The sequence below is a fragment of the Rhinolophus ferrumequinum genome, chromosome 24, assembly GCF_004115265.2.
Source record: "Rhinolophus ferrumequinum isolate MPI-CBG mRhiFer1 chromosome 24, mRhiFer1_v1.p, whole genome shotgun sequence".
NCBI lineage: Eukaryota > Metazoa > Chordata > Mammalia > Chiroptera > Rhinolophidae > Rhinolophus > Rhinolophus ferrumequinum.
Window position 1 is genome coordinate 41,344,535 of NC_046307.1, and position 27,851 is coordinate 41,372,385.

Sequence of the window (27,851 nt, forward strand, 5' to 3'; positions counted from 1 at the left end):
TTCAATGACACAGTGTCATCAACTATAGTGACCATGTGGTAGTAGGTTAGATCCTCAGACCTCACTGATCTTCTAACTGGAAGTTTGTACCCTTCGCCAGCCTCTCCCTTTTTGCCCACCCCCAGCCCTGGTAACTTCTTTCCTACTTTCTGTTTCTGAGTTTGACTTTACTTTTTTTAGATTACACATATTAGTGACACAAAGCAGTATTTGTCTTTGGCTTATTTCACTTAGCATAAAATCTTCAAGGTCCATTCCTGTTGTCACAAATGGCAGGATTTCCTTCTTTCTCGTGGTTGAATAATATTCCATTTTATATATGTACATATATGTATATACTCGTATAACAATCATACCCTTATCCAATTATCCATTGATGGACACTGAGGTTATTTCCATATCTTGGCTATTGTGAATAATGTTGCAATGAACATGGGATGTACAGATATCTATGGTATCTCTTCAAAGTCTCATTCTTGTAAGGTCTCAGCATTGCTGCTTACTCTAAATTTGCTTGTCACTCTCCTCCCTCTCCCATTAGACTGCACTCTGAAATAGGAATGGGAAGGAAGGAGAGTCCAACATATTTTAAGTTTAGAATGGAGAGAACAAAAAAAAAACCAAAACAAACAAACAAAAAAACAGTGACGGAGAAAAAAAAAAAAGAATGGAGAGAACAATGCATCTGCTGGGAAAGGGGTAAAGAGTGATGCTGACACCTAGAGGATAGTTTTGGAGGCTGGTCAAAGGTTGTTGGGTCAGTGGCAGGAGGTACCGTTTACCGCGATCTCCAGGAGAAGTGCACACATGGCAGTTACATGTGTTTTCCTTCAAACTGGTTGCCAGGTTGGAATGACTGATGACATCAGAGGCTTCCGACCTTCCTGATTGGAGGGACCAAACTCCATGGTGTTTGGCAGCAGAGGTGGACAACAGTATCTTCTCAGAGCCTTTCTCCACTCCTAGTTCCTGCTCAGCGTGGAGAAGGGATAACGGGCTTGTGTTCAGCCAGAATCCAGAGGAGTTTGGACAGATCAGAGTCTAGCTTTCATGAAAGGGAAAAGTTTGGGAGAAATCATGGCCAGTTAACCAAGTTTCCAGTTTGAGGACCAGAGCCCCCAGCCTAACTCCTCAGGACACCGCATGGAGGTGATAGTGGATGAAGAAGTCCCAGGACCATCAGGTGAGGAAACTAGAGGGAGAAGGGATTGGATGGGGTTGATAGTGAAGAGGAAGGCGTACAGAAGTCAGGAAGGAGTGCATGAGTAGGGTGTGTGCGAAAGAAAGGAGTGATTGAGGAAGCCAGGGTTTGGAGGAGAGTACAGGATCTGGGGACAAAGATATTCCAGAGGAAGGAAACCGGGGAAACAAGGAAAGAGGGTTCAGACATGAGATCCAAGGATGAAAGAAGAAAGGAAGAGAGGAAGCAGGTTTCCATCTCCCTCTCCCAATAGGAGAAATCTATCGAGGAAGAGTTTTGAGGACAGGGAAATGGAACAATGACAAGATCAGTGGGGGCAAAGATGTATATCACCAAAGGAGAAAGATGGCGAGAGCTTGGGAGAAGACCAGTAGCCTATGACTGGAGAGAATGGAGGGGTTTGTGGGATTTTTTTTGGGGGGGGGTTAAGTGTGCATGGAGTGGGGATGGGGTTTGGGTGACCAGTAACAGAATTCCAAAGACAAAAGCCTTATATTGTAGCCTGGATTCTTTATGCAGACGCCCGGGTGGATTCCAGTCCCCTGCCTCAGTCCCCTGGCTGGAAGAGGAGGAGGGAGTGGTCAGCAGAGGAGGAGGAGGATCGACTGCCCCTGGGGCTGAGGACATGTGTGGGCTCAAGATCAAGTCGAAGAGACAGCGGATGTCTTCAGTTCTACCTGAACACCATGACGTCTTCAACAGGCTGCTTGGTAGGCAGAGACCCTGGAGAGGACCCTCGAGGCCGATTCTTTTTTATAAAAAAAGAAGCAACTTCCAACACCTACACTTTTGCAATGGAAAAGAATTCCTTGCTAGTTGGTGAGTTCTCTGTCCTAGGAGAACTCCGTATTGATCGCTCCCTGGGGCACTTAGAAATGAGAGCGGATTAGACTAGACTTGAAAAGGGTCTGCTTTGGGGATTGGAAAGCTTGGTTTAAACTGTACCCTCTGAGACTTCTTAGCACTGACTGACTCACCTTGTGAATCTGAATACCTTCTTCTGTGTAAGGGACAATAAGGCCATCTTCGCACCCTGATGTGATTGTCAATTGAGAAAATGACTGAGTGTGGCCTCTGCAGAGGTACAGGCACACATGACGAGGGGGCATCACTGGTTGTGTGAGACCTGACATGCAGCTATATTCCTCACACCCTCCCTGTCACTCAGACAGCCCAGATAGGGGGACACCACTGCTCCCTTGCCGGTGAACCATCTCCTGTCCCCACTCCTATCAGCCTCACCTTTCCCCACGATGCTGAAACTTCATCAGAAGAGTCATGGTTCTCCTCTTTGCTCTGGAGAATTCCCGTGGCAACCCTGTTCCAGTTGTCAGCCTGACACACGCCCTCTTTTCACAGAGGATCCTGTCGTTAAAAGATTCCTGGCCTGGGACAGAAATCTGAGGATGTCTGACAAGATAAGAGGAACTTCTGCTCCACCTGGGGCTGTGGAGAGCTTTCTGAACCCATGGTTCTACTTCTCTCTCCAACCTGACGCCTTCTCATTTCTCTTTGGGGGCCTAGTGGTTTCTTGCAGTATAGACCGGCAGCCCTGCCTTTTCCCCCCAGCTCCTCTGCGATCTGTGCTCAAGGCTTGCCCTTTTGGTTGTTGGCACATTAAATCCCCTCTCCTCACAGATCTTGGGGAGCCCCTTTGCTCCAGCTGATCAAAAACCCTCCTGATGCTGGCCGTCTTAAACAAATGCCCTCAAACCTTCAGAGCTTTCTGTCCTGAGCATCATAAAGTCTTCCCATGACTTCTTGGGTTTGCGACCTACCTTCTACCCCCCAAATAAGCAGGTTCCCCTCAACACCGGGGTCTTCTTCCAGTGGCAACACCTGTCCCCAGGCTCTCGTGCCCTTGTCCCACTGTTCTTCCCTTCCCGATGTGACCTCTCTTGTGTGGTGTTTTTCCTCTTTCCATCAATACCTCCTATCTATGGTTATAGCTTATGTTAGCCATGCTAGCTGCTTCTCCTGGCAGTACAAGTGAATTCATTTCTTCCTGGCCCTGTGAGTATTTTGCTTAATCCCATCAGTCAATAGTCATACCCTAGCGGGCAGAGAGAAGGGGGACTCTGAACTTTTATCTATTTTTTTAACCTACTTGTACTCTGTGTGTAAAAATAATAGGATTATAGTATAGTGTTTTTTATACTGTTCTTTATAAAAGTCAATAACCCTAATGTCAGCTAAAAGACGGAACAAAACAAAAAATCACAAAACCCTCCAAATGAAAGAATTGACATCTCCTTGCCCCCAAGCAAATAGGCTTTAGACTAAGCATTTCCAATCCCTCTGTTGCTCTCTTTCTCATATCAACACCAAGTAGAATTGTCTTCTTGCTCAGTTCAGAGGGGCCCTCATTACATAACACAGATCTATTATAAAATGCTCCCAGGGAGGTTTCTCACAAGTCTCTCTGAATATCCTTCCAAAACACAGATCTAACCACTTCACTGGCCTGCTGAACAATCTCATAGGCTAATTATGCTCTAAATCAAGGCCAGAGTTCTCAGTTTGAATTCCACCCTCTTTACAATTTCCATCAAACTGCCTACCATCCTGACATTTCTTTCCTTTGTTTCACTGCTCTTCTAGATACACTTGCCTCTGTTTCCATATTGTGTCTTCTGCCTAGGTATCTGTTACGAATATGTATCTGAAACAATGGCCTATTCTTAAAGTCAGTTCAAACACCAAAATCTTTGTGGTACCTTCTCTGACCTCCCTAACTTCTGCACTTTAATTAAATTCTATTACAACGTGATATTTTGGATTATGGTTATTTCTTATGTCCCCCTTTCCCCAACCTCAGCCCCATTAGACTAGACACCTGTCAAAGGCATGTCTTGTCCACGTTTCAATGCGTTCTGAAAAAACTCAGTGCAATTCTTTTCGTTTTGCAAATGTTTAAGTTATATTGAATCTATGAGATAATCAGTTTTGCATTTGACTATGAGACAAAGCATTCATTCATTCATTCGTTCATTCTAGGAAACGTTATAAAGTGCACCTCGTGCTAGGAAATATGAGGTGATGGGAAGAGAGATTCAAGAAGTGCGGTTGAATTAATGCACCGATATGAACCAATATTAGTCATTTGGTAGGAAAGCGATGAATACAGAAATAGATCAGAGTCAGTCCCTGCCACCAGGAACTGTAGAGGTACTTATACTATAGCGAGACAGGTGTGTGCACACACACAGGTAGAAGGGAAGGAGGCCGAGGACTGGGACGGCACAATTGTGATGGAAACTGCATTGCCTGAGGACAGTGGGATAGGCCTCCAGGCTTCCCCGCTGAATTTTGTCTTCATCATCAAGACATGTGAAGTACCCTTGATGTCTCTGCCCAACAGTGGCTTCTTGGTGACCAGGTGGCACTCTGTGACATTGGGTAGGGCTTGTGTATGTCCTGTGTGAAGATGATCAACCTGTGTCCTTTCTGGGAAGCTGACCTCAGGTAGGGATCCTTCCTGTCCTGCTCCTGACCTGCAGTCTGCTGTCTTTCCCCAGCCACCTGGCCAATGATATAGAAGAGGATAACCAGGCCCCCAAACAGACCACCTTTTCCTTCCTCTATGGGAAGAATCACTCCTAGTGTCCTTTGTTCCACAAACTGCGATTCCAATTCATCTGTTTCATGCACTGGAAGAAGACGGTCTCCCAGGAAGAGTGTGAGGAGGGAGGTGGGATGTGGGGGTTTGGGGGAGGGGGACCAGATTGGAGAGAGAAAGGGGTCATGGGGGATCAGAGTTGGGATTTGAGGATGAAAGAATTGGGGGCTGGACAAGGGGAAGGAGGGGGGCCTTCTTGGAGAGTCATCATCTTTTCAGGGGGCTGTTTGCCTTTCTAGATCCAGGCTTTTGATCCGGAGCTCTGGGTATGGGGGCGAGATCATGCCCTCATTCCTGAGACGATGGAGGCCTGAGGTCATTGGCCTGAAGGGAGGTAGGTCTGTGTCCTCACTGGTACAGATGGAATGACTTGTCCATTTAGGAAATCCGAGAAACCCAATTGCTGGACCCATGCTCATCGCCCCCCACCTCCATCGCCTTTTCACCCTGGTGAAAAAGACCCACACAGCCAGGCACCACCTCAGCTCCCAGCCACAATCACAGCCACACATAGGCACAACCTCAGTGGGGCGTGTGGGTGCCCGACCTCAAGATTTGGCTAAAGTCATTTCACCCAAAGCAATTGGGTCCAAATAATAGCTTTGATGAAATGTTGGTTTTTGTGAAAAGTGAATATTTCTCATTTTTTTCCATATATTGTGTTTTGACATTCTCTTGTTACTTCATTTTGGCCTTCTCATTCCTCAGTAATATAAGGATTTCTCTATAGAAAATCTCAACTATAAGGATTTCTCTACAACAAAGTAAATATCTAACAATTGGATATTAGATGGAAAAGTCTATATATCCAATAATAAAAGCTAAATTATGACTAGCTATATTTTCATCCAAATTTACTTTCAAGCAAATTGCTTATGGCCAGGTCACCAATGTGTTCTTCATGTCCCCAACTTACCACTTCTGGACCAATCTCTCCTCTTATACAATTACACCTTTCCCCTTCAAATATATGGTCAAGGAAGTTTGTCAGGATGAGTGCAGGCTCAGAAATACTGGTTTCAGCATGGCTTATTACGATCGAGAGTTACAGATTTGGGCAGAGGATTAAGCAAAGATTTGGTTTAAATCTTGTAAACTAGAATCTTAGTCCATTCGGGCTGCTATAACAAAATACCACAGGCTGGTGTCTTATAAACAATAGACATTTATTTCTCAAAGTTCTGGAGGTTGGAATTCTGAGCTCAGGTGCCAGCATGGTTGGGTTCTTGTGAAGATCCTCTTCTGTGTTGCAGACTGCGAACTTCTCACCATGTCCTCACACAGTGGAAGGGGCGAGGGAGCTCTCTAGGCATCTTTCCTAAGGGCACTAATCTCATTTATAAGGGCTCCACCCCATGACCTAATCACCTCCCCAGGCCCTACCTCCTAATACCATCACCTTAAGGGTTAGGATTTCAACATATAAATTTGGGGGTGCACAAACATTGGACCATAATAGCAGCCAAGTTTAAGACTTAGTCACACATTAGGATCTAGGGTTAGGGTTAGGGACTAGGAATCTGGTCTCATGGTTTGTGATGATGACATGTAGTGATATTTGTAATGTGGTTAGAAGTTCCGATTTTAAGCAGTACAAAAGGACCAAGGTGTGAGTAAGCCTAAAGCAATACTGTCTCTCTGTGCTCTACTTCCTGAGCAGAATCACCTTGCTGTAAAGCAGATTACTGAGCCTGACCTTAGGTGTATTAAGAAATTTTTAGACTCAGGGTCATCAAAGTTCAAGAATCACCCTGGAAAATGATGGTTCAAGGTTGAGGTTGAGAATGGAGGATTAGAGGTAAAATTGGATTTGTAAGTTAGGCTAAACTCTAGTTAGAATTGACTACGAATGTGAATAATCTTTATATCTGGAAAGTTGCCTTTTTGAAATGTGATATTCTCTCTCCTCTTACTTCTAGATCACTGAGCCCAGGGGAGATTTGAGTTTATAGCAGGAAGTCAATCCAGACACTAATGACAGACATGAGGAAGAGAAAGAGGAGCCTCTTAAGCAGATAATCTAGAAGAACCCAGAATATTCTAGAATGAGAGGAAGATAGTTATGTTGTACTCCTAGGAGCTGAGGGTACTACTGCTAGGAGTCCGTGGAAGGACAATAAGAAACCAGGGTTTTTTTTCAGGTTCCATCCCTTCCTAAGGCACAACCCAAAATTTCAGATTGTTTAATTAAAATCTCCTCTGAGGTAGAAATTAGAGGTTCTGTTTTTTTATACACTTGGTTGACACAATGTAGAACCATTTGAAGGTGGAGTGTAGGGGCTCAGAATAAGAGGGAATTACATTAAAAGTATATAATTAGAGTCATAGGATTGTGGTAGATAGCTTAATGTATGCCATAAATTTTATTGGCTTATTTTGAAATTGTTGCACATAGGATTATTATATTTATTTGTATATTTATATATTTAAATAGTTTTGAAATAGTCATAGTTTTATAAATGTCATAGTTTTGAAAACATGCTGTTCTTACAAAGTTTTCTGATGAGTATTATAACTATTGTATATATGTAAATATAATTTCGTTTACATTTTCAAGAGAGGTTTTTGTGTTTTTATCTATTATATTTCTATAATATCAATCATATATATAGCTATTTGGGTGGTTACCCAAATTCTTGTTAAATATAAATTTTTATTTTTTGGTTTTGCCCGGAAGACATGTTTGTATGTTATTTTAGATTATTAAAGAGGACAGTGCAATGTATCTCTTGGGGAAATATAATACAGATGAAAGTCTTCTCACCTTCACGATGTGTGTGGTCATGCCCATCTGGCTTGCCTGTTCACTGTCAAATGATAATGTTGCTTAATGGGGTTGGGATTATGCAACCAAATTTATTTTCTCTGAAAAATAATCCTGAATTGTTTTGTGTGTAGAAAAATCAAGCAAAATTGAGGCAGCTCCTGAGCTAGAGTCTGAAAGCAGGAAACAAGAAGATATTGAGGGAGAAAAATGGGAAGCGTAGAAAGAAGGAAGAAAACATTGTGGATACCTAGGGGATAATTTGAAATTCAAAATAAAGGAAAGGTGACTCAACAAGACATACATTCTTGGAAATGGGCTGTGATAAGTGGACCCACTGGCACAAAAGAACACACAGAGTGCTCACTATTTTAATCCTAATGGGAGTTCTTTTCACAACCTCCATTTCCAGTTTTATGTGGTAGAAAGAAAATCTAGAGCGTTTGGTGAAATAAAATGGGAAAGAAATGAGGGTATAGAAGAAATTTCTGGGGGAAAAAGAGAAGATACGAAGTGCTAAAACTGTTAAATAAAATAGGCATGGAGAAGAAGGAGCTAATAACACGAATTCTGAATTATTAGAGGAAAGCGTCTTGGAAGATAGGAGCATCAGAGAATACTGGGACCATCAGAAATACCAAGCTTCCGTGCCCTCAGGATGTGCCACCCTCTCAGCACATAGATGTGTTTCACCAAAAAGAGAAGCTCACCGGAGCTTTTACGGACTCAGGTTTTTACCGGGGTTTCGTTATGTAGGCACGATTTTTTTCAATCACTGGCCATGCAATTGAACTCAATCTCCAGCCCCCTTCCCACCCCAGAGAGCTGGCTGATATCACATGGCTCAAAACCCTGACTGTGTAATCACAGGGTGGTCTTTCTCTTCAGGGAGTGAAGTAATGGGTAATTTCCTTGTCTCAATTTTGTATTTTACGATTTTTCTACAGTTCTCACGAATTAGAAGTGGTTTGGAAAAGCTCGGTTTGTTTTTTCCCAGCGAGGTGGGAGAGGAAGGTGCGCCAGGCTAATACCCTATTATGTTATCGCAGAACTCTATTTACTAAGGTTCACTTAAATGTCTCACTTATCGTAAACGAACATGATATACCCCACCGCTTATTTATCCGAGTCGTCTGTGGTCACTGATTCTAAGTCTTAAACTCTCAAGGTAAGTGAAGGACTAGGGCGCCGGGGCACAATCAGGAAAGACACCTCGTGCAGCGGCTACAGCTCCTTTAAATGAAGAGGAAATTTGAGTCCTGGCTCCGGGGGGCGAGTCCTCTCAACGCAGCGCCTCTTAACCGCAGGAAGAGGTACAGACTATTAAGACCGTCCCTAACTTGACGGCGCGCAGACTTATGGGAAATAGAGTTCTGGTATTTGTCACGCTACCCCGTGTGGGCCCTGCCAGGCCGACTTCCGGCGTCCTCCCGCGCATGTGCACCTCGCCCTGTGTGCGTGTTCGCGCACGCGCCCTGCCGCCGCGCTGCTGTCGCTTCCTGTCCGTGCCCAGGTCACCGCTGGTCCTGGTTCCCAGGCTTTGGCCTCCAGCGGGCGAGGATCCCGGGGTCTGCGGGGCCGGCGCTGTCCGGCCGGGCCGGCACCCAGCAGGCGTGAGGTTGTGCGGGCAGTGTTCGCTCAGGCGGCCGGAGGCTCGATCGGGGACCCCCGAGCGCGACCCCGGAGCTCGCGGGCCAGGCCCGAGGGGCCGAGCGGCGGCGGGGCGGCGGCGCGGGGGCGGCAGGCTCCGGACCCGGCCCGTCTGCATCGCGGCGGCGTGGCAGAGGCGCGCGGAACTGTGAGGGCCCCCGCGGGAGGAACGTTTTCCTGGGTGAGTTTGTCCGGTAGGCCCAGAGCCGGCTTCTCGGAACGGCGGCCTTGGGAGGCGGAGAGGCGGGGACCCAGGGAGAGAAGCGCCGGAGGAGCAGCCCGCGTCCTGCAGCCTCGGGGGCCTTGGGGCAGATCAGCGAGTCCGGACGGGGTAGGTCGTGCGTTTGCGGGCCTCGGGGCAGCTCTGGATCTTCCCACCCGCGGTGAGCAGGGTTGGGGGTAACTCGCCCCGGGCCGAGGACACGAGAGGGTGCGACAGGGAGGGTGTGAACGCTTCCCAGAGATCCGAGTGAGTGCCTGGGCGGGAGGGCAGGGGCAGGCTGCTCCGGAATGGGCGCTTCCCCGAGATGTGACAGTTCTAGGTTTTCTGGGGGAGGAAGGGGTCGCAGCCTCCGCCGCGGACGCGTGGTGTCCCCTCCTCCCCCCCACGCTCCAACGCCCCTTCCTCTGCCTCTGGTCGTCCCCAGATTCCAAACGTGACTGTAAAGGTCCATGAGGACCTTTGTCCTCTGGTGTAAGCGTGTGCAGATTCCTGTTGGTTCTGCCCCGTGGAGTCGCACAGCAGTGCAGGCTAGGTCTGCAAGGGTTATGCCCTGCAGCCTGGGTTGGCAGAGGATGAGACGGCCGGAGAAGGGAGGTGACTTGTCCAAGGTTACCAGGTGTGTAGGTGGGATGGCTAACAGGACTCAGACTCCCAGGCCAAGTGTCGTGTCCACTGTATTACTTAATAAAAGATTCTTAGTAGGTGCAGCGGTAACCAAGTTTAGTCAGATAAAAAACAAAACCATGCCTTGAATGCACATTTATCCCATCTTTGAGAGCTCATATTTTGCGTTTCTGTGGATTCTTTTATTTTAAACAATTTAAATGGACAATAAGAAAATATGCAAGCAATATAATGAGGGTTTTTTTTTCACCTTTTATTTATCGGTGGCAAAAGACTTGAAAAAGGTGTCAATGTTTATATTCACCAGTGACAGTAATTATCTCTGATTATGTTCTACCGTGTTTCCCTGAAAATAAGACCTAGACGGACAATCAGCTCTAATGCGTCTTTTGGAGCAAAAATTAATATAAGACCCGGTATTATATCCGGTATTGTATTATGTTATACTATATTATCCTCGGTCTTATAGTAAAATAAGACAGGGTCTTATATTTTTGCTCCAAAAGACGCATTAGAGCTGATTGTCTGTCTAGGTCTTATTTTCGGGGAAACACGGTAGTTACAGTGAATGGTTCTGGTGTGTGTTTCTCCTGTTATCATCCTCTTAACACCTTCTGAATGTTCACTGGGTGTCCTTTTATTGAGCTTTCTTTGGTGGTTCTTATGCAGGAGGTCCTGCCTAGGCAGGCAGATTACTCGTGACTTCAACTACTTGCTTCTTCTCCTCTAGGTCCACTGTTAACAATCTGTACACTTTTCCAAGAGCAGCAGAAAATGCATGAATCCCAGGTGAGTTTTCGTATCTGTATATATTTTCCCACTTTGCTTTGTAATGCATTTTAGGAGGTTTATAAGGATCCATACGTTAAAATGGAAACATAGAAATAGATAACAGACATTATGTGAAATGTAGTTATTACAGTGTCAGATCTGCATGAAGAATCTCACATTTGTATGACGAGGAAGTATGATACTTTAGGGCTATTGAAGGTGAGCTGGAAATATGATTGATGATCTTGACAATCATAGAAAAAGGAAAATACCATCCATGACAGGATTTGTATTGACTTGAAGAAGAAACTGTTTTTGTTACTTGCGGGTTGTAAAGATTTCTTCGGACTTGGAAAATGTGTTTAATAAAGTTTATATAATGTGGATAGCTTTCCTAGTAACAACCAGTAAATCATTTCAATATATGGCTCTTACTGGCTGTTGGAAGTAGAGGACCTGCTGTCCAGGGAGAAACTGTGCATGGGATTTTTCCAAATAGACACATTTACATTTTTATTGTTTAATCCAGGGATAAAAGCTAAGTCATGGGGGGAATGGCCCGCTCATCCTTCAGATATTTCTGTTAGTCTATTTGGTTGCCCAGCAAACAACACAAAAAGGTATTCTCTAGTAAAGATGTTGTCACTTCCCACTCCCATTTCAGTTCTCTGTGTCTTGGTTTTGTCCTTACCACCTTCCTGCATCTGTTGGTAAAGATTAGCAGTGACCTAATTATAGGCAAATCCAGTGGACATTTTCCCGTCCTTACCTCAAGTGACCATTCATCTGTCTTTGACATCTGTTACTTCCAAACTGATACTTTCTTCATGGAGTCTCCCTTTTCTTGACTTTTTAAAAAATTTACTTGTAACTATTTCTGTACGTATCTTTAAACGATAAGGAGTCTTTTAAAAAGTGGATGGGGATAACCCACAATAGCATTCTTTCTTGAAGGGTATCCAGTGTTCCAAGTTTCACAATTTTCTAATTGTTTTTTGGTTTGTTCTTTTCCATCAGAATACAAATAGAGGCCATAAAGGGTGGTTGTTTGACAGGTCTTTTAGATCATTTAATAGAAACTCTCCCTTTATGTCTCTTGTGGTATTTCTTTGCAATTTGTTTTTTGAAGAAATGGGGTGGTTTATCCTCAGTTCCTCACAGTCTGGATGGTGTTGATTGCATTGCCTTCTTTTTACTTTACTTTTTTTCCATGTATGTCTTGTAAAATTGGTAGTGAGAACAGGAAGTTCCTCCGATTTAGTTTAGGTTCAGTTCTTTTTGGCAAGACTGTGTGGTCCATGCCACTGTGGCTTCTTTCTCCTGGAGGCCTCTATTACCCTTCTGTCTTTGTTTTGTGATGTTGGCATCTGCTGATTGCTGTTCATCACCATGATCCCGGAATTCATTCGGAGAGGCAAAATGGGGGTCTGCTGCTTGACCATTTCCTCTTTATTTATTAGCTAGAATGCTTTTTGAAAGAAAAACATCTCCTCTGATTCTATGGCTCACACAGGAAAGACAATGTTCAAAATACTGAATAGGATTATGTGTTTCGTTTTGTTATGATGAGCTCGTGGGTTTAAATGAATTTTAAGTATTTCCTTATATTGAAGTTGTTAACTCTCTTTGATGTTTAAGTGGGTCCATCTTTGACCAGGGGAATCCCTTCCAGTTAGTTTCTGAGTCCTTTTGAAACATTCCCTATAAATCTGATAGCATTCTTTTTGATGAAACATTTTATTTTGAAAAAACTTCAAATTTACAAAACAGTTACAAGGATTGTACAAAGAACTCCCTTTTTGTACAAAGAACTCTGTTCCTTTTGCCCAGATACTCTCGTTTTTGACATTTTTCTGTATTTGCTTTGTTATTATCTCTGTGCACATACATATATTTTTCTGAGTCATTTGAGAGTGAGTGTTGTGTCATGCCCCTTTATCCTGTAATATTTCAGATTTAACCTCCTACGATCAAGCATATTCTCTTACATATCCATGGTACAGTTATTGAATTCAGGAAATTTGATGTTGATATAATACTTTTATCTAAACTACAATTTGTCCTCCAATTTTGTCACTTTCCCCAGTAATTTCCTTTATAGCAATTTTTTAATTTCTGGTAAAGGATCAAGTCCAGGATTATGACTTGCTTGTAGCTTTCATACTTTTTAAGTGTGTTTAACATGGAATCGTTTCTCAATGCTCTTATAATATTTAAAGAATACAGGCCAATCATTTTATAGAATTCTTTGAATTTAAGAGTCACTGATATTTCTTCATGATGAGATTTAGACTGCATTTTTGGCAGGAATACCACATGAATAATAACTCCTTTTAAATTGGTGGCCCAGGATAGAGTGCCTCTTGGAAACATTGCATGTGCATTTGAGATAATTGCATATTCTGCTCCTGGCAGGTGTAATGATCTGTAAATACCGCTCAGATCAAGTTGGTAGTGTTGTTCAGGTGTACTGTATTCTTGCTGATTTTCTGCCTACTTGTCCTATCAATCATGAGAGAAGGAAATTACAATCTCCTGCAATTGTGCTTTGTCTGTTTCTCCTTGCACTTCTACCAGTTTTTGCTTCATGCATTTTATTAGGTATGTAAAACGTGTAAGTCCTCTTGATTAATGAACCACTTTGTTATTGTGAAAATGTCCTTCTTTATCCCTGGTAATACTCTGTGCTGTGAAATAGATATTCCAGCTTTGTTTTGAGTAGTGTTGGCATGCTGTATCTTATTCTGTACTTTTACTTTTAACCTATTTGAGTGTGTATATTTAAAGGACATTTTTTGTAGGCAGCATATAGTTGGGTTTTGCTTCTTTATCCAATGTGACAATTTCTGCCTACTAATTGGGTTCTTAGACCTTTACATGTAATGTGATTATTGATATAACCAGTTAGATTATAGTCTGTTGTCTTTCTTTTCTGTTTGTCTTATGTTTTTTGTTTCCTTTTACTTCTTTGTCTTCCTTTCTTTCAAATAGTTGAGTGATTTTTATGATTCCATTTTATATCCTTTGTTGGGTTGTTAACTATAACATTGACTTTAATTATAACATTCACTATAACATTGTACTTTCAGTGAATGCCTTAGGGTTTGTAATGTGCAACTTTAATTTATCATAGTTTATCTTCAAATAATACAGCATTTCACTTGGATTATAAGAAGTTTACAATTACCTTCCATTATTCCCCTCTTGGCCTTTACCGCCTTTTTGCATTTTACTTTTACAGGTGTATAAATACCTTGATACATTGTTATTTTTAATTAAAAACTTACTTTTTCAAGAGATTTAAGTAATAATAGAAAATACCTGATTACATTTCAGGTACTTTTGCTGCTTTAAACTTTTCTCTTTATTACTGGTTTTGAGCAATTTGATTGTGGTATGGCTTGGTGTCATTTTCTTCACCTTTCTGTGCTTGAGTATCATGAACTTCTTGGATCTGTGCATTTGTGGTTTTCATTAACTTTGGGAAAAATCTGACCATTGTTTCTTCAAATATTCTCTCTGAATCCCACTCCCCTTCCTTCAGTGATTCCTGTTTCCTGTATATTCCACTGTCTGAACTTGCCCCACAGCTCAGGGATGCTCCTCATTGTTTTTTATTGTGGCAAAATACACATAACACAAAATTTCCTGTCTTAACCATCTTTTAGTGCACAGCTCAGTGGCATTAAGTACATTCATATTGTTGTGCAGCCGTTATCACCATCCGTCTCCAGAAAGCTTCTCAACGTGCAAAACTGAAACTTTATGCCCATTAAACAATAATTCCCCATTTCTCCCCCACAACTGCCCTTCTACTTTCTGTCTCTATGATTTTAACTACTCTAAGTACCTCACTTAAGTGGAGTCATATAGTATTTGTCTTTCAGTGACTGGCTTATTTCACTTAGCATAACATCCTTAAAGCCCATCCATGTTGTAACGTGTGTCAGGATTTCCTTCTTTTGTAAGGCTGGATAATAATCCAATGTATGTATATACCACCTTTTGCTTATCCATTCATTCATTAGTAGACAGTTGGGTTGCTTCCACATTTTAGCTATTGGAATAATTCTGCTATGAACAAAGGTATACAAATATCTCTTCAAGTCCTCGCCTTCTGTTTTTTTGGGTATAGACCCAGAAGTGGAATTGCTGGATCATATGCTAATGCTATTTTTGATTTTTTTGAGGAACGATTATACTATTTCCACAGGAGCTGCACCATTTTACATTCCACCAATAGTATACAAGAGTTCCAATTTTTCTGACACCTGTTCTTTTCTTTTTTTTTCATCATCGCCATCATAGTGGGTGTGAAGTGGTATTTCATTGTGGTTTTGATTTGCGTTTCCCTACTCATTAATGCTGCTCAGCATCTTTTCATGTGCTTGTTGGCCATTCATGTGTCTTTAGAGAAATGTCTTTTCAGGTCCTATGCCCATTTTTGAATGCTGTTTTTTTTTTGTTGTGTTTTAGGCGTTCTCTCTATATTCTAGACATTAATTCCTTATCAGATGTGATTTGCAAATATTTCTCTCCCTTTCTGTGGGCTGCCTTTTTTCTCTGTTGACAGTGTCTCCTGCTGCACAGAATGTGTACGTTCCACTCTGTTTGAACCAGTGGTGAGTTGGCAGATACAGTGAAGTTGCTTGTGTGGCTTTATGTTGAGAGCAGTTTTCTGAGAATTGCCTTTTGGACAAACATCCACATCCAATGTGGATAAAGTTGACTCTGCTGGTTTGTCTGAAACTGTCTGCGATTATACCCACATTCCTAGTATCCCAGGTGGAAGTTTTCTGTTTGGACAGTGACCGTATGCTGGTCTGGGGTGTCTTGTGCTCTGCTGTGTCTTGGCCACAGGGCCCAGAGCCAGAGGGTTCTTGTCAGATTCAGCACACACCTGGCCCTGCTGTGTGCTGACAACAGGGGGCCACTCAAGCTTCTCAGGCAGTCCTGTGGTTGGTTTCTCTGACCACGCTACTGCTATGGGACCCTCTGGATGGGCCTGGAGATTTTCAAGGGCTCTGCTGGAGAATCTGCCGTTCACTTCACTTCTCTGCAGCCCAGCAGCCGCCCTGGATAAAGTATGTTCCATGGCTGATTTCTCATTCACGCTTCTCTATATCTGAGGGATTTCTTCAAAGAATTCCCTGCTGTTGGTAACCTCTGTGTTCCAGTGCTTCTATGAGAATGTACCCTGTTGTTACATTTTTTTGAATTGGACTTTATGGGTTTTTGTCTTTTTTTGAGGCAGGAAAGTAATTGTGTATATTCAGTTTACTCTGGCAAGTTAGAATCAGCTCTTACTCTCTGAAAAAGCTGTCTTTAAGGAAGTGTTTTCTTGGTCTCTCTGCCCTATGCCAACATCCTAATATTGATGCTGCTTCAGTTTTTGCCGTTGGTGTTTTAGACGCTTTTTCTCCTCTCCCTTCCCCTTAATCCTGTAGAATACCCAGCAGAACCTGTGAAGCCTAATCTGCAAACATAAAATTAAACAGAATTTCTTCCTCTGTTAATCCACCCTCCATCTTGTATATATCACTCCAGTAACCCCACTGTGAGAATGAGGTGTTTGAGATAAAACTTGAAGGAAGTAAAAAACCTAGTCACACATTGGCTTGGGAATAAGAGTAGAGGCTCAAAGAGCTGACAGTGAGGAGATCACCAGAGGAATGAGTGTGGGAAGGAAGGGACAGTCCTGGGGCACCATCCTGAAGAGGCAGGGAGGAGAGGACCAACCAGCAAAGGCAACTGAAGAAAATGACAAGGAATAAAATGCTTATGTTTATTTACATGGCATCTCCTTAGTGGGACATACATGTACGCTTTTGGAGAGCAGAAATGATGTTTTACTCATTTTCTGGCCCCCCAAACTCAGACACTTCAGTTGCAAAATCAGAACTCAGTGTTTTTTTTGGTTTGTGGATTTTTATTTTTTTTTTGACCCAGTAAGGACCCCAAAGGCCTCGTGTTTCAGATATGGTTTGTTTTTGTTTCTGCAATCTGTAATATTAAAAAAAAAAAAGGTATACAATGTTCATAGTTGACTTTGCCAGTGAGCTCTGTAAGCTCTTATCCCTGTACATCTTCTCCGTGTCACCCAGTTCCGATCACGGTGTCATTACAGGGGCCAGTGTCATTCCACGACGTGGCCGTGGACTTTACCCAGGAGGAGTGGCAGCAGCTGGACCCTGAGCAGAAGACAACCTACAGGGATGTGATGCTGGAGAACTACAGCCATCTGGTCTCCGTGGGTGAGGGGAGCTTGCTTCCTGAGTTGCTGCTATGTGGGGGCTTCTAATTGAATGATTTTATCCTCGAATTTAAAAAAATAAGTGATAAGACTTTTAATTCCTTTTAGGCACCAGGTAGAGCATTTGTATCTCTGCTTCTCCACAAAAGGTTTTCATTTTGATAAGGTGCAAAATGGGGCACCGTGTTATGTGGCCCCTGAGGCAGCACCTTCTACTCAGAGCTCTGAAAGCCGAGCAGCTGGTCCAAGTCCATGTCCATTTCCCACTCACAGGGTACGATAGCACCAAACCAAATGTGATCGTCAAGTTGGAGCAGGGAGAAGAGCCGTGGATAGCAGAAGGTGACCTCCCGTGTCAGAGTCCAGGTGAGTTACTAGAATGTTACAGTATTAGAAATGGTCACCCAGACTTGGGGGAGTGACCTATGGTCTCTCTGGGCCTCAGATGCCCTAAATCGCACCTCCAGGACTCAAACAGCACTCTCCCTCCAGCACATACATGCCAGCTCCTGGTTGGGTTTTACATTTGATTTACACGTGTAGCGACCTTCTGTGCTTACCAGGACTGAGGGCCTATTCCTTGCCCCTCTTGCTCTTGCATTTTCAGTAACTTACCTACTCCCCATTGTGATAGATTTCCTTTGTTTTCAAGCATTCAGAAGTCTGATAGAAAAACTTACTCAAGACTTTCATGTTCATTTTTTTTATCTTCTGTTTTCTTTCCTTCCTTGCTGTGAAATGCCTCTGGCTTGTTTTCTACCCTGGTTTAACCCCTTGCCCTGTGTACTCAGATACCAGCATGTCGTCCTCTCCTGAAGGAGGTGAGGCCAGTCACCGCCTGGCCACAGTGTGCGCTCACACTTGTTCGGAGGTGCTTGCTCACTGTTTGTGCGATGCATCCTCGGTTGGTTTGGTGCCACATCGCTAGCGGGCCTTCCTTTTTTCCCCAGTGCTCCTCCGTCTCTGTCTGTCTGTCATTCCTGTGTCCACACTAAACATTCAGGTAGTATTTCTCTCGTCAGTGAATTTTGGTTCATTCTCTTGCCTTCCTCAGGACTGCTCCCTGCGACTTGTTTTCTACTTCTTTAGTTTTTTCACATCCATTCAAAGAGTTTATCTCCTCTCATTTTTTAGGACTTTTTAATTTGTATTTATGCTGCTCATTAATGCCTTTATCCTGTAGCCTCGTTGACGAGTTTACCTGACAGATGACAGTGCCAGTGAGATAGTCCCCTTCTTCCCTCCCTCTCTCCTTTTTCCCCCCACCTTCTTCTCAGAATGAACTTTACCAAATCACAAGTTCCGTGCATCTTCCTCATCTCCCTTTATTGATTACATGTACTAATCTTTCTTTTTTGTCTTTCATGAAATGCCTTAAAATTTGCATATTCTTAGTGTCTTCGGACATCAGTATAAACGATATTTTCTCACACCTGGATTACCGTGAATCCTGTTTGGAAATTGAAAAATCTGTTTCTCTGAAGTATCCAGTTGATCTAAGCGCCAGGCTGACAAGATGAGCCTATAACTGTTCTGTTCTTAAATGGAATTGAAATTTTCCTCTCCTCTGGTCCCACTCAGTATGCTGTGATGTTGCTTATCAAAATTAGTGTTTTGTTTCCCCAAACTCTTGTTAAATTCCATTTGGTCTAGATTTCTAAATATCTTCTGGTCAGATTATCATTGTCCTTTTCTTTTGTATGCACTTTTCTTGTCCAGATCATACATTTTCCTTCCCCTTCCCTCAATTATAATAATAAAAAACATACCTAAAATTTACCATTTGGACCATTTTTAAGTATACAGTTCAGTCGTGTTAACTATATTTACATTGCTGTGCAACAGAACCTCTAGAACTTCATTCTTGAAATTGGAGCTTGGAAGTTCATCTCCAATCTGAGGTTTCCTTTATTACTCGTTCACCACGCCAGTCTCTCTTAATAACTCTTAATACCCATTCCACTTGGTAATTGTTACCACAAAAGTTAGATGTATATTTTGTGTACTCTGATATGTAGTGGCATATATTTGTTTCTTGAGCTTTTTCTCTACCTGAATTATAATCCTCCAGAGGAAGGATTTTTTGACTCTGCTTTGACATGTAACTTATAGAAGACGTTCAGTAGATTTTTCATTGACTAACTGAGGCGCTGGGTAATGCAAGACCTTTATCAATCATCATTGAGAGATAGTTTATTTCTAACTATAGATTCTGATAAAACAGGTAGGGGTTAGGATGGAATGTGAAAGCACCCCATTTGAGCAGTTTAGGAACTATAATTTCTAATCACAGAGATTCAAAGAAGATAGGAAAAGTAGTCATACTTGCCACAGGTATAGGTTTTAGTTAGGAAAGAACAACATAGCTGCGTGAACTAATTCAAAATTCAGCTTTCACGTGGAATATTTATATTCAAATACATATTATACAATTTTGTGTTAAAGCTGTTTTAAAATTGAAGGGAAGGAGAACTTTAAAAAGCTGGGAAGAGACTTGATAAATATTTTAAAGCTTCTCCTGAAATACAGACAGGGTTTGAGTAAAACCAACACTAGATGTCAAATTGCACGAAAAAGAACGTGAGCACAGACTCATGGTGGAGAATGAGCCTAGGCTTCCTGAAGCAGAGGTATTTTTGGATGATCCATGCTATGCTAGTTTGAATATATATTATATATCTAAGTAATAAAAAATCTTACCAGTGAATGACAACTTTCTCTTTCTGTTTTTCTATTGGTATATGGGGCTTTTGGACTCAGGATTTTGTAGATTTCTGAGCACAGAACTGTCAGTATTGCATTGAATGTGGATGAGAACACCTAAAAATAGTTTAGAGGATCAAAATTTTTTTAAAATACATAGATAAAGTTAATATTATAGGGGCAGCTTTAGGAATCTGATATTTAAGGTTTTACACCAAATGAAACCCAGGAATATGGGAACTCTTGTTCATATTCAGAATTAAGTTACAGTGATGTTTCAGGGTTGTGACTAGTTGTAGGAAATTTAAGTCAGAAAATTAATGATGAAATGTAATGAGCATTTGTTTTGTGTTACAAACTATTCTGAGCAGATTATATGTGCTAACATGAGCACAGACTCATGGTTAGGAATGAATAAATTAGTCCTTTCCCAGCCCTGTGATTTAGGCACCATCATCCACATTTCAGGTGAGTGAGACTACATCACAGTTACATAACTTGCCTAAGGTCCCCCAGCCTATACTGTGTTTGAGTTGGGGTTCCAGTGCTCTTAACCAACTATGCCCTGTTGTGCAAACAGTTCAGCTACTGGTAAATAAGACTATTCACGTAATCGTCTCATAATAAGAACACTTCAGAGAGCTGATCTTATTGGAAAGCTCTCTTGCTGTCTAGTCTGTATTACATCTTTCGGGCAGTTATGTGCCTGGAACTCTTCTTCCAGGTGACTCTGAATCAGGGCTAGGGAGTTGGAGCCCTGGTTGTGGAGCTATTTAAACATGAGGAATTCGGAGCTTTTAGAACTACCTAAACACGAGGAATTCGCAGCTTTTAGAACTATCTATACATGAGGAATTCAGAGAATGTTTTAGAATGTTTATTTGGATTTATGTGTAGAACAAAAAGATAAAGATTTTGGAAGAGTCTATGCTAGTGAAGATGTTGCTACGGTAATCTTGTTATGAAATGATATCTTAGTTTAATATAAATTGTAATCTATTTCTCCCAAATGTAATCCATGCTTGAATATTTCCTTTGAATATACATACGGTAATTGTCCTAGTTCTCCCCCTGACCCTATTTGCTCTTGAGTCTTCCAATTTCTGCCTGGATCTAGCATTTTTTCAGTGACTTTTCCTCTACTGATCATTTCTTGTATTTATTTCACGTTTTCTACAAACATTTGTAAATAACAAATGTACTTGTGGTCAACATCAATTTATTCTCCCTTTTTCCAGTTGTGCCGAGTCCTATCCCACTCTCATCACTTTACCATGCTTCCCTCAGCCACACTTGTGTGTGTGTGTGTGTGTGTGTGTGTGTGTGTCTTGTATGACAAATCAAGGGGGAAAGAGGACTAGGTACTTGTAATTATTTTTATTTGCGGAGATTGGCCCAGAAGCCAGCATCAACCCCACAATAGGGCATTTGAGTACCACTTCCATTCTATAGTTGGTGTGTTTAGATTCACAGGTTTGTTTAATTTTATTCCTTTTTAGAAGAAGTCTGGAAAGTTGATGACATGACAAACAGAATCCAAGAAACTGAGGATGAACGTTCCAGGCAAGCTGTTTATATCAACAGCAAAACCCTGATTGAAGAAAGAGAGAATGCATTTGATAAAACTTGTAATACAGAAACAAGCCTTGTTCCTTCAAGCATATCTCATAATTGTGTCTCATGTGGAAAGAATTTAGACTCTACTTCGGAATTAATTATTAGTGATGGAAGCTATGCAAGAAAGAAACCTGATGAGTGTACTGAATGTGGGAAAACATATCATGGAGAGAAACCCTATGAATTTGATCAAAATGGGGAAGGCTATTCTCAAAATGAAGAAAATATTCTTCAGAAAATTAATATTTTGGAGAAACCGTTTGAATATAATGAGTGCATGGAAGCCTTAGACAATGAAGCCGTTTTCATTACTCATAAGAGAGCTTATATGGGGGAGAAGCCCTATGAGTGGAATGATTCTGGATCAGAGTTCCTCCAGATGTCAAATTTTAATGTGTACCAGAGATCACAAATGGAGCTGAAGCCCTTTGAATGCAGAGAATGTGGAAAATCCTTCTGTAAAAAGTCAAAATTCATTATACATCAGAGGGCTCACACAGGAGAGAAACCTTATGAATGTAATGTCTGTGGGAAATCCTTTAGCCAAAAGGGAACCCTCACTGTACATCGGAGATCACACTTAGAGGAGAAGCCCTATAAGTGTAACGAATGTGGAAAAACTTTCTGTCAGAAGTTACATCTCACTCAACATCTGAGGACTCATTCAGGAGAAAAACCCTATGAATGTAATGAATGTGGGAAAACCTTCTGTCAGAAGACACATCTCACTCTACACCAGAGAAATCATTCGGGAGAGAGACCGTATCCATGTAATGAATGTGGAAAATCCTTCTCCCGCAAGTCAGCCCTCAGTGACCATCAGAGAACACATACGGGAGAGAAACTTTATAAATGTAATGAATGTGGGAAATCCTACTACCGAAAATCTACCCTTATTACACATCAGAGAACCCACACAGGAGAGAAACCCTATCAATGTAGTGAGTGTGGAAAATTTTTTTCTCGGGTATCGTACCTCACTATACATTATAGAAGTCATTTAGAAGAGAAACCCTATGAATGTAATGAATGTGGCAAAACCTTCAATTTAAATTCAGCCTTCATTAGACATCGAAAAGTACACACAGATGAGAAATCCCATGAATGTAGTGAGTGTGGAAAGTTCTCTCAGTTCTCCTATCTCGCTGACCATCATACTACTCCTTTAGGAGAGAAACCCTATGAATGTAATGAATGTGGGAAAACCTTCCTGGAAAATTCAGCCTTCGATGGGCACCAGTCACTTCCAAAAGGGGAGAAATCCTATGAATGTAATATATGTGGAAAGTTGTTCTCTGAGTTGTCATATTACACTATACATTATAGAAGTCATTCAGAAGAGAAGCCCTATGGATGTAACGAATGTGGGAAAACCTTCTCCCATAATTCATCCCTCTTTAGACATCAGAGAGTACACACAGGAGAGAAACCCTATGAGTGTTATGAATGTGGAAAGTTCTTTTCTCAGAAGTCATATCTCACTATACATCATAGAATTCATTCAGGAGAGAAGCCCTATGAATGTAGTAAATGTGGAAAAGTCTTCTCTCGGATGTCAAACCTCACTGTACACTACAGAAGCCATTCAGGAGAGAAACCCTATGAATGTAACGAATGTGGGAAAGTCTTTTCTCAGAAGTCATACCTCACTGTACATTACAGAACTCATTCTGGTGAGAAGCCCTATGAATGTAATGAATGTGGGAAAAAATTCCACCACAGATCAGCCTTCAATAGCCATCAGAGAATCCATAGGAGAGGAAATATAAATGTGCTTGATGTGGAAAATCTCCTGTGAAGTCAAATCTCATTTTAGAAAACCCTCTGAATGTAATTATTTGGTGTCAGATATCATGGTCTGAGTTTATGTTTCTGAATGGGGGAAAGCACTTAGGCATTAGATTCATTTTAATCTGAATTTTCACACAGAGGAATCCCTCAGAATACAACAAGAAGCAAAGCCAGACCCTACAACTCATTGGATACTAGATTATACAGGAGTGAAACTTTATGAATATTTAATATTTATTTTGGATTCAAGTTTTATTTACATATCAGGGAATCTTACCATGGCGAAATCTGTTACAGTAATAAATGTGGGAAAATATATTATCTTGGAAATGTTATACTAAAAGCCATATTTCTGATGTAAAATCATGTGTTTATAAGAACGATATCAGAAGCTATCAGTTCTGAATAAACCTTCATTGTATAAAGTGAAGTTTTCAAATCATCAGGACGTGATGAGGTCAGTAGCATTAAATACCCATATGGAATTTTCCTCATGTTTTAAAAATGCAACCTAACAATAATTCTATGCAGTTCTATGTAAATTGGGATTTGAATAATTTGTGAAAAGGCAGTATTTTTATTTGAGTATTAAGATGGCAAAAAGTACTAACCCAGGTTATAATGTTGGTGAAATATTTGACAAGTACAAAGTGAAATACTTAATTTTCTATTCTTTAGAGGCATTTACAAATGGGCTAGTAAATGCCTCATCAATAGAAAAACCAGTGATTTTTGTATTTTCCATCTACATTTGAGCAAAAAAGATTTTGAAATATGCTATTTTTATAAGCTATGCATAATTTGGAGTTGTTCGTTTCAATGAAAAAGAATAACTGTACTATTAATACTCTATAAAATATGCCCAGCTCTGATACCACTTTTGTTTTTAACCCACAAGTTTGAGTGTGCAGTGTGCTAATATTATGTAATTCAGAAGTTTTATCTGTACTTTTATTTGATATTAGTACAGTGTTATTATTTTGTGCACTGCTCCTTATTCCCAATATTTTGGAACATATTAATACACATTTCTAGCAGACATTTTTGGTTAACTCAATGTCCTTTCTTCCCTCTCCTTGATGAAAGAGTTTGGATGTTTGTCATTTCTTCACATGACTCAGAGGGTAAATCCTGACTAGTCTAAACCAGGGGTGTCCAAACTTTTTTCAGCGTTTTTCACCAAGGGCCATATGTGGTAAAATACACAAACAGCCGGGCCACTCACTCGAGGTGAAGTACGTATTGCCTCACCTGGCTTATTTAAGTAAACTAAATATATTTTTGGAATTTGCTGTGGGCCAATAAAAACTGGATTGCAGGCTGCAGTTGGCCCGTGGGCAGCAGTTTGGACTCCCCTGGTCTAAACCAATCATGATAATTCCATTCTGATTGCCAGTAACTGTCTTCTAGTGATCATACGACCCAATTCTGGGCAAACAAAAGTGATGAACTGTGTCTTACTCCAGGAACGTGAGGGTGTTTTAATAATAAATCACTAACACATCACATAAAGCAAAGTAGCCTAGTAGGCAGGCAATTAATATGGTAAAATCACCATCCATTTATGTTCTTAGCAAACTGGATAGAAAGGAACTTCTTTAGTTGGGTAAAGAGTATCTTAAACTACAATCAACAGCATACCTAATGATGAAATATTGAAAGTTTTCTCCCAAGGTAAAAAAAATAGACCAGGATATTTACTATCACTAATCAGTATCGTGTAGGAGGACCTAGCCAGGAAAGTAAGGGGAAAAAATAAGCAAAAGGCATAAGGATCAGAAAGAAGTAAAACTTTTATTTGCAGATGATGTGATTTTGTACATAGAAAATTCTGAGGAATATCCAGATAATTAGAATTATTAAAATTAATGAGTAAATTTGCAAGTTCCCTGCAAACATGTTCATTATGAATAATTTTTTTAAATATACCATCAATGATCATAAAAAATTAAAGTTTTAAAAGCAATACCACTTACAGTAGCATTAAAAAATCCTCAAGTGCCTAGGGGAACAATTATCTAACCATATTTTCAATAACTGTGTCCAGAAAAAACAATTACAAAACTGGGAGGGACATACCTAGTTCATGGATTCCAGGACAATCTTAAAAAGATGTCAGTTTTTCCCAAATTAATTCATATATTCAATGCAAAATTAAAGTCCTGGCAGTTCTTTAAAATTTAGCTAATTCTGAAATTTATGTGAAAATTGAAAAGACCAATAATAGCAAGGCTATCTTCTAGAATAGATAGCAAGATGACTTAATATTGGCAGATATCAAGACCTGTTATAAAGCCATAGAAGTTATGATGGTGTAGTATTGACACAAATTGACCAGTAGAACAGAATATAGATTCCAAAACACCCATACAGAATACCATCAGTTGACTTTTTTGTGAAGATGATAATGCAGTGTGATGGGGGAAACGATGTTCTTTCCAAGAAATACTGTCAATTTTAGTTCATAATTTAGTAGAACATTGGAAAAACAACTGAGATGAATTGCAGATCTAAATATGAAATGTAAAGTAATAAAACTATAAGAAGGAAACTTAGGAGACTGTAACTTTATACTAAACAATTTTTTTTTAAGATTCAAAAAGCCCTAAATCATAAAATAAAACATGTTAATTTGGATATATTAGGTTTTAAAACTTCTTTTTATCAAAAAGACCCATTAAGAAATCAAATAGGCAAACCACAGAGGGGGAGGAGGTATTTCATGTATGACTGCACACATGAGTTTAGAGGGGCTGGTAAGTGTTTCTGGTAAGGGGGCCAGGTAGTATTTTGGACTTTGCAGGCTAGAGAGTCTCTGTCACAGCTCCTCACCTTTGCTACTGTAATGGTGAAAGCCATATACAAAAACAGGTGAATGTGGCTGTGTCCTAATAACACTATTCACAAGCACAGGTGGCAGTCTGGATTCGGCCTGCAGGCTTTAATTGGTGACCCCTGATGTAAAATATAAAAGGACACCTACAAATCAAAATCACAGAAAATTGGCAAAAGACTTGAACATCTACTTCAGAAAAGAGGGTATCCAGATGGCCAGCAAATGTGAAAAGGTATGTTAATTTTATTAGTACTCAGGAAAATGCAAACATTTAAAATACCATGTGGTACTTCTACCGGTCCACTGAAATGGTTAGAATTATTTTTGAAAAGCATGAAAAAGCATCCAGTTTTGTCAAGTTTAAACAACAGGAAGTCTACACTGCTGCTGATGGTGCCAATTGATATAACCATTTTGGAAAGCTAGTATTTACAGTTGAACATGTGGATACCCTTTTAACCCAAACCTAGCAGAAATGCTCATGTCTACCAAGCTTATTTATGATCACCAAAGGACATGCGTTAGAATATTCATGGTGTAAAACTGCAGAAACCATATGCAGTCGAGTGAATGAACTTAAGTGGTATGTTTCCACTATAGAATGCTGTAAAGCAAAGAGAATGAACGAATTACAACTCAGTTTCACAGTGTCGAATGAAGGAGTCCAGACACAAAAACATCTTGTGTGATTCCATCTATAGAAAGTGTAACGACAGGCAAAATAGCTACAAATCAAAAACAGAAAATGGGCAAAAGACTTGGACACCTACTTCACAAAAGACGGTATTCAGATGGCCAGCAAACATGAAAAGGCATGTTAATTTTATTAAAAGTCAGGATAGCAGTTAGCTTGGCAAAGACTGAAAAGGGTGTTTAACTGGTGCTGATAATACTCTTTCTAAACCTGGGTGCTGAATATCTTGAGTGTTCTGTGCACTTAAGATGTGTTTGTTTTCTGCATGTATATTATACTTGCATAAAAAGTTTTAAAATCACGTGTCTACCATTTCTGTTGCTCAGCACTCTTTTGCCATATTTTTCTAGATGTGTATAAATATGCTGTGTAACAGGAATTAAATGGTAGATTTTGCATAATTCTGTGCAGGAAATACTCTATAGTAGTTTTAATGGCAACTACTAAGATTTCCTACACTGTGACCTTAAAACTTAATATAATGTATATTTTAAGTAAAATGTTTGAAAGGTGGTGGGGCCATTACATATTTTGTCATCCTACCCTTTTGCATATCTAAATGGGTCTGAACTGCCTCTTCAATAAAGAACTAATGTGTGTAAACATTTCACATTTTCTCAGACAAGTTTTTCACATTTCTGAATTCAGGGTTCATCTTAACCATTACCTTATCACAGAGGTGACCCTTCTTGGAGGTAAGTAAATAAAATGGTGAGTTTGATTGGATGAAAAATTATATTTAAAAAGTTTTCTGCAACTGTAAGGTACACAGTTAACAGCACAAATGTGAGTGAGTGAAAGAAATGGTTAAGATTGCACCATAAAAAATAAAGCGCTGGGTATTGGGCGGGGGTGGTGGCTGAGCTTATGGCCCAGCAAGGATGAGTGGTGACATTTGATGGAACGCCCTGTGTGTCCTTGATTTTATTTCTCAGACTCCATTGAGGGTAAATATAGTGGTGCAGAGATTAAGTGCCCTGCTTGCGAAGGAGGGGCTCGACAAGGAGTTGGTTGGGACTTGGAGGTGTGATTCCCCTGTTGGCCGCCTGTTCTCACCCTGTCTGCTGGGCTACCCACTAGGCACGTGCTCCTGCAAGCCCATGGC

At 40.8% G+C, this 27,851-nt stretch overlaps 2 protein-coding genes across 5 annotated transcripts; both read left to right on the top strand.

Moving 5' to 3' along the window:
- The first annotated feature begins 907 nt into the window (after positions 1 to 907).
- On the top strand, positions 908 to 4,858 carry LOC117016765 (uncharacterized). Of its 3 annotated transcripts, none has more exons than XM_033096435.1 (3): positions 908 to 1,183; positions 1,721 to 2,020; positions 4,720 to 4,858. In XM_033096435.1, exons 1-3 carry the CDS (start codon positions 1,144 to 1,146, stop codon positions 4,737 to 4,739), a joined length of 360 nt encoding a protein of 119 aa, XP_032952326.1. In that variant the 5' UTR covers positions 908 to 1,143; the 3' UTR covers positions 4,740 to 4,858. The 3 variants fall into 3 exon arrangements, with proteins under 3 accessions (XP_032952326.1, XP_032952327.1, XP_032952324.1); XM_033096436.1 differs by lacking the exon at positions 4,720 to 4,858 and adding an exon at positions 2,561 to 2,698 and having other exon boundaries at positions 912 to 1,183; positions 1,721 to 1,911; XM_033096433.1 differs by lacking the exon at positions 4,720 to 4,858 and adding an exon at positions 2,561 to 4,710 and having other exon boundaries at positions 919 to 1,183.
- A 4,392-nt stretch (positions 4,859 to 9,250) lies between these two features.
- On the top strand, positions 9,251 to 27,356 carry RBAK (RB associated KRAB zinc finger). Of its 2 annotated transcripts, none has more exons than XM_033096661.1 (5): positions 9,251 to 9,415; positions 10,812 to 10,870; positions 16,980 to 17,106; positions 17,379 to 17,471; positions 21,308 to 27,356. In XM_033096661.1, the coding sequence occupies exons 2-5, from the start codon at positions 10,856 to 10,858 to the stop codon at positions 23,221 to 23,223; spliced, it is 2,151 nt and encodes a 716-aa protein (XP_032952552.1). In that variant the 5' UTR covers positions 9,251 to 9,415; positions 10,812 to 10,855; the 3' UTR covers positions 23,224 to 27,356. The 2 variants fall into 2 exon arrangements, with proteins under 2 accessions (XP_032952552.1, XP_032952553.1); XM_033096662.1 differs by lacking the exon at positions 9,251 to 9,415 and adding an exon at positions 9,464 to 9,565.
- Positions 27,357 to 27,851: the final 495 nt, after the last annotated feature.

Bases quoted from the DNA above. Each gene is read 5' to 3' on its own strand.
- LOC117016765 (XM_033096433.1), top strand. From the start codon at position 1,144: ATGGAGGTGATAGTGGATGAAGAAGTCCCAGGACCATCAG. The intron at 1,184-1,720 runs GTGAGGAAACTA...TTCTTTATGCAG, and splicing joins AGAAGTCCCAGGACCATCAG to ACGCCCGGGTGGATTCCAGT. The intron at 2,021-2,560 runs GTGAGTTCTCTG...CTCTTTTCACAG, and splicing joins AAAGAATTCCTTGCTAGTTG to AGGATCCTGTCGTTAAAAGA.
- RBAK (XM_033096661.1), top strand. The intron at 17,107-17,378 runs GTGAGGGGAGCT...TCCCACTCACAG, and splicing joins CAGCCATCTGGTCTCCGTGG to GGTACGATAGCACCAAACCA. The intron at 17,472-21,307 runs GTGAGTTACTAG...ATTCCTTTTTAG, and splicing joins CCTCCCGTGTCAGAGTCCAG to AAGAAGTCTGGAAAGTTGAT.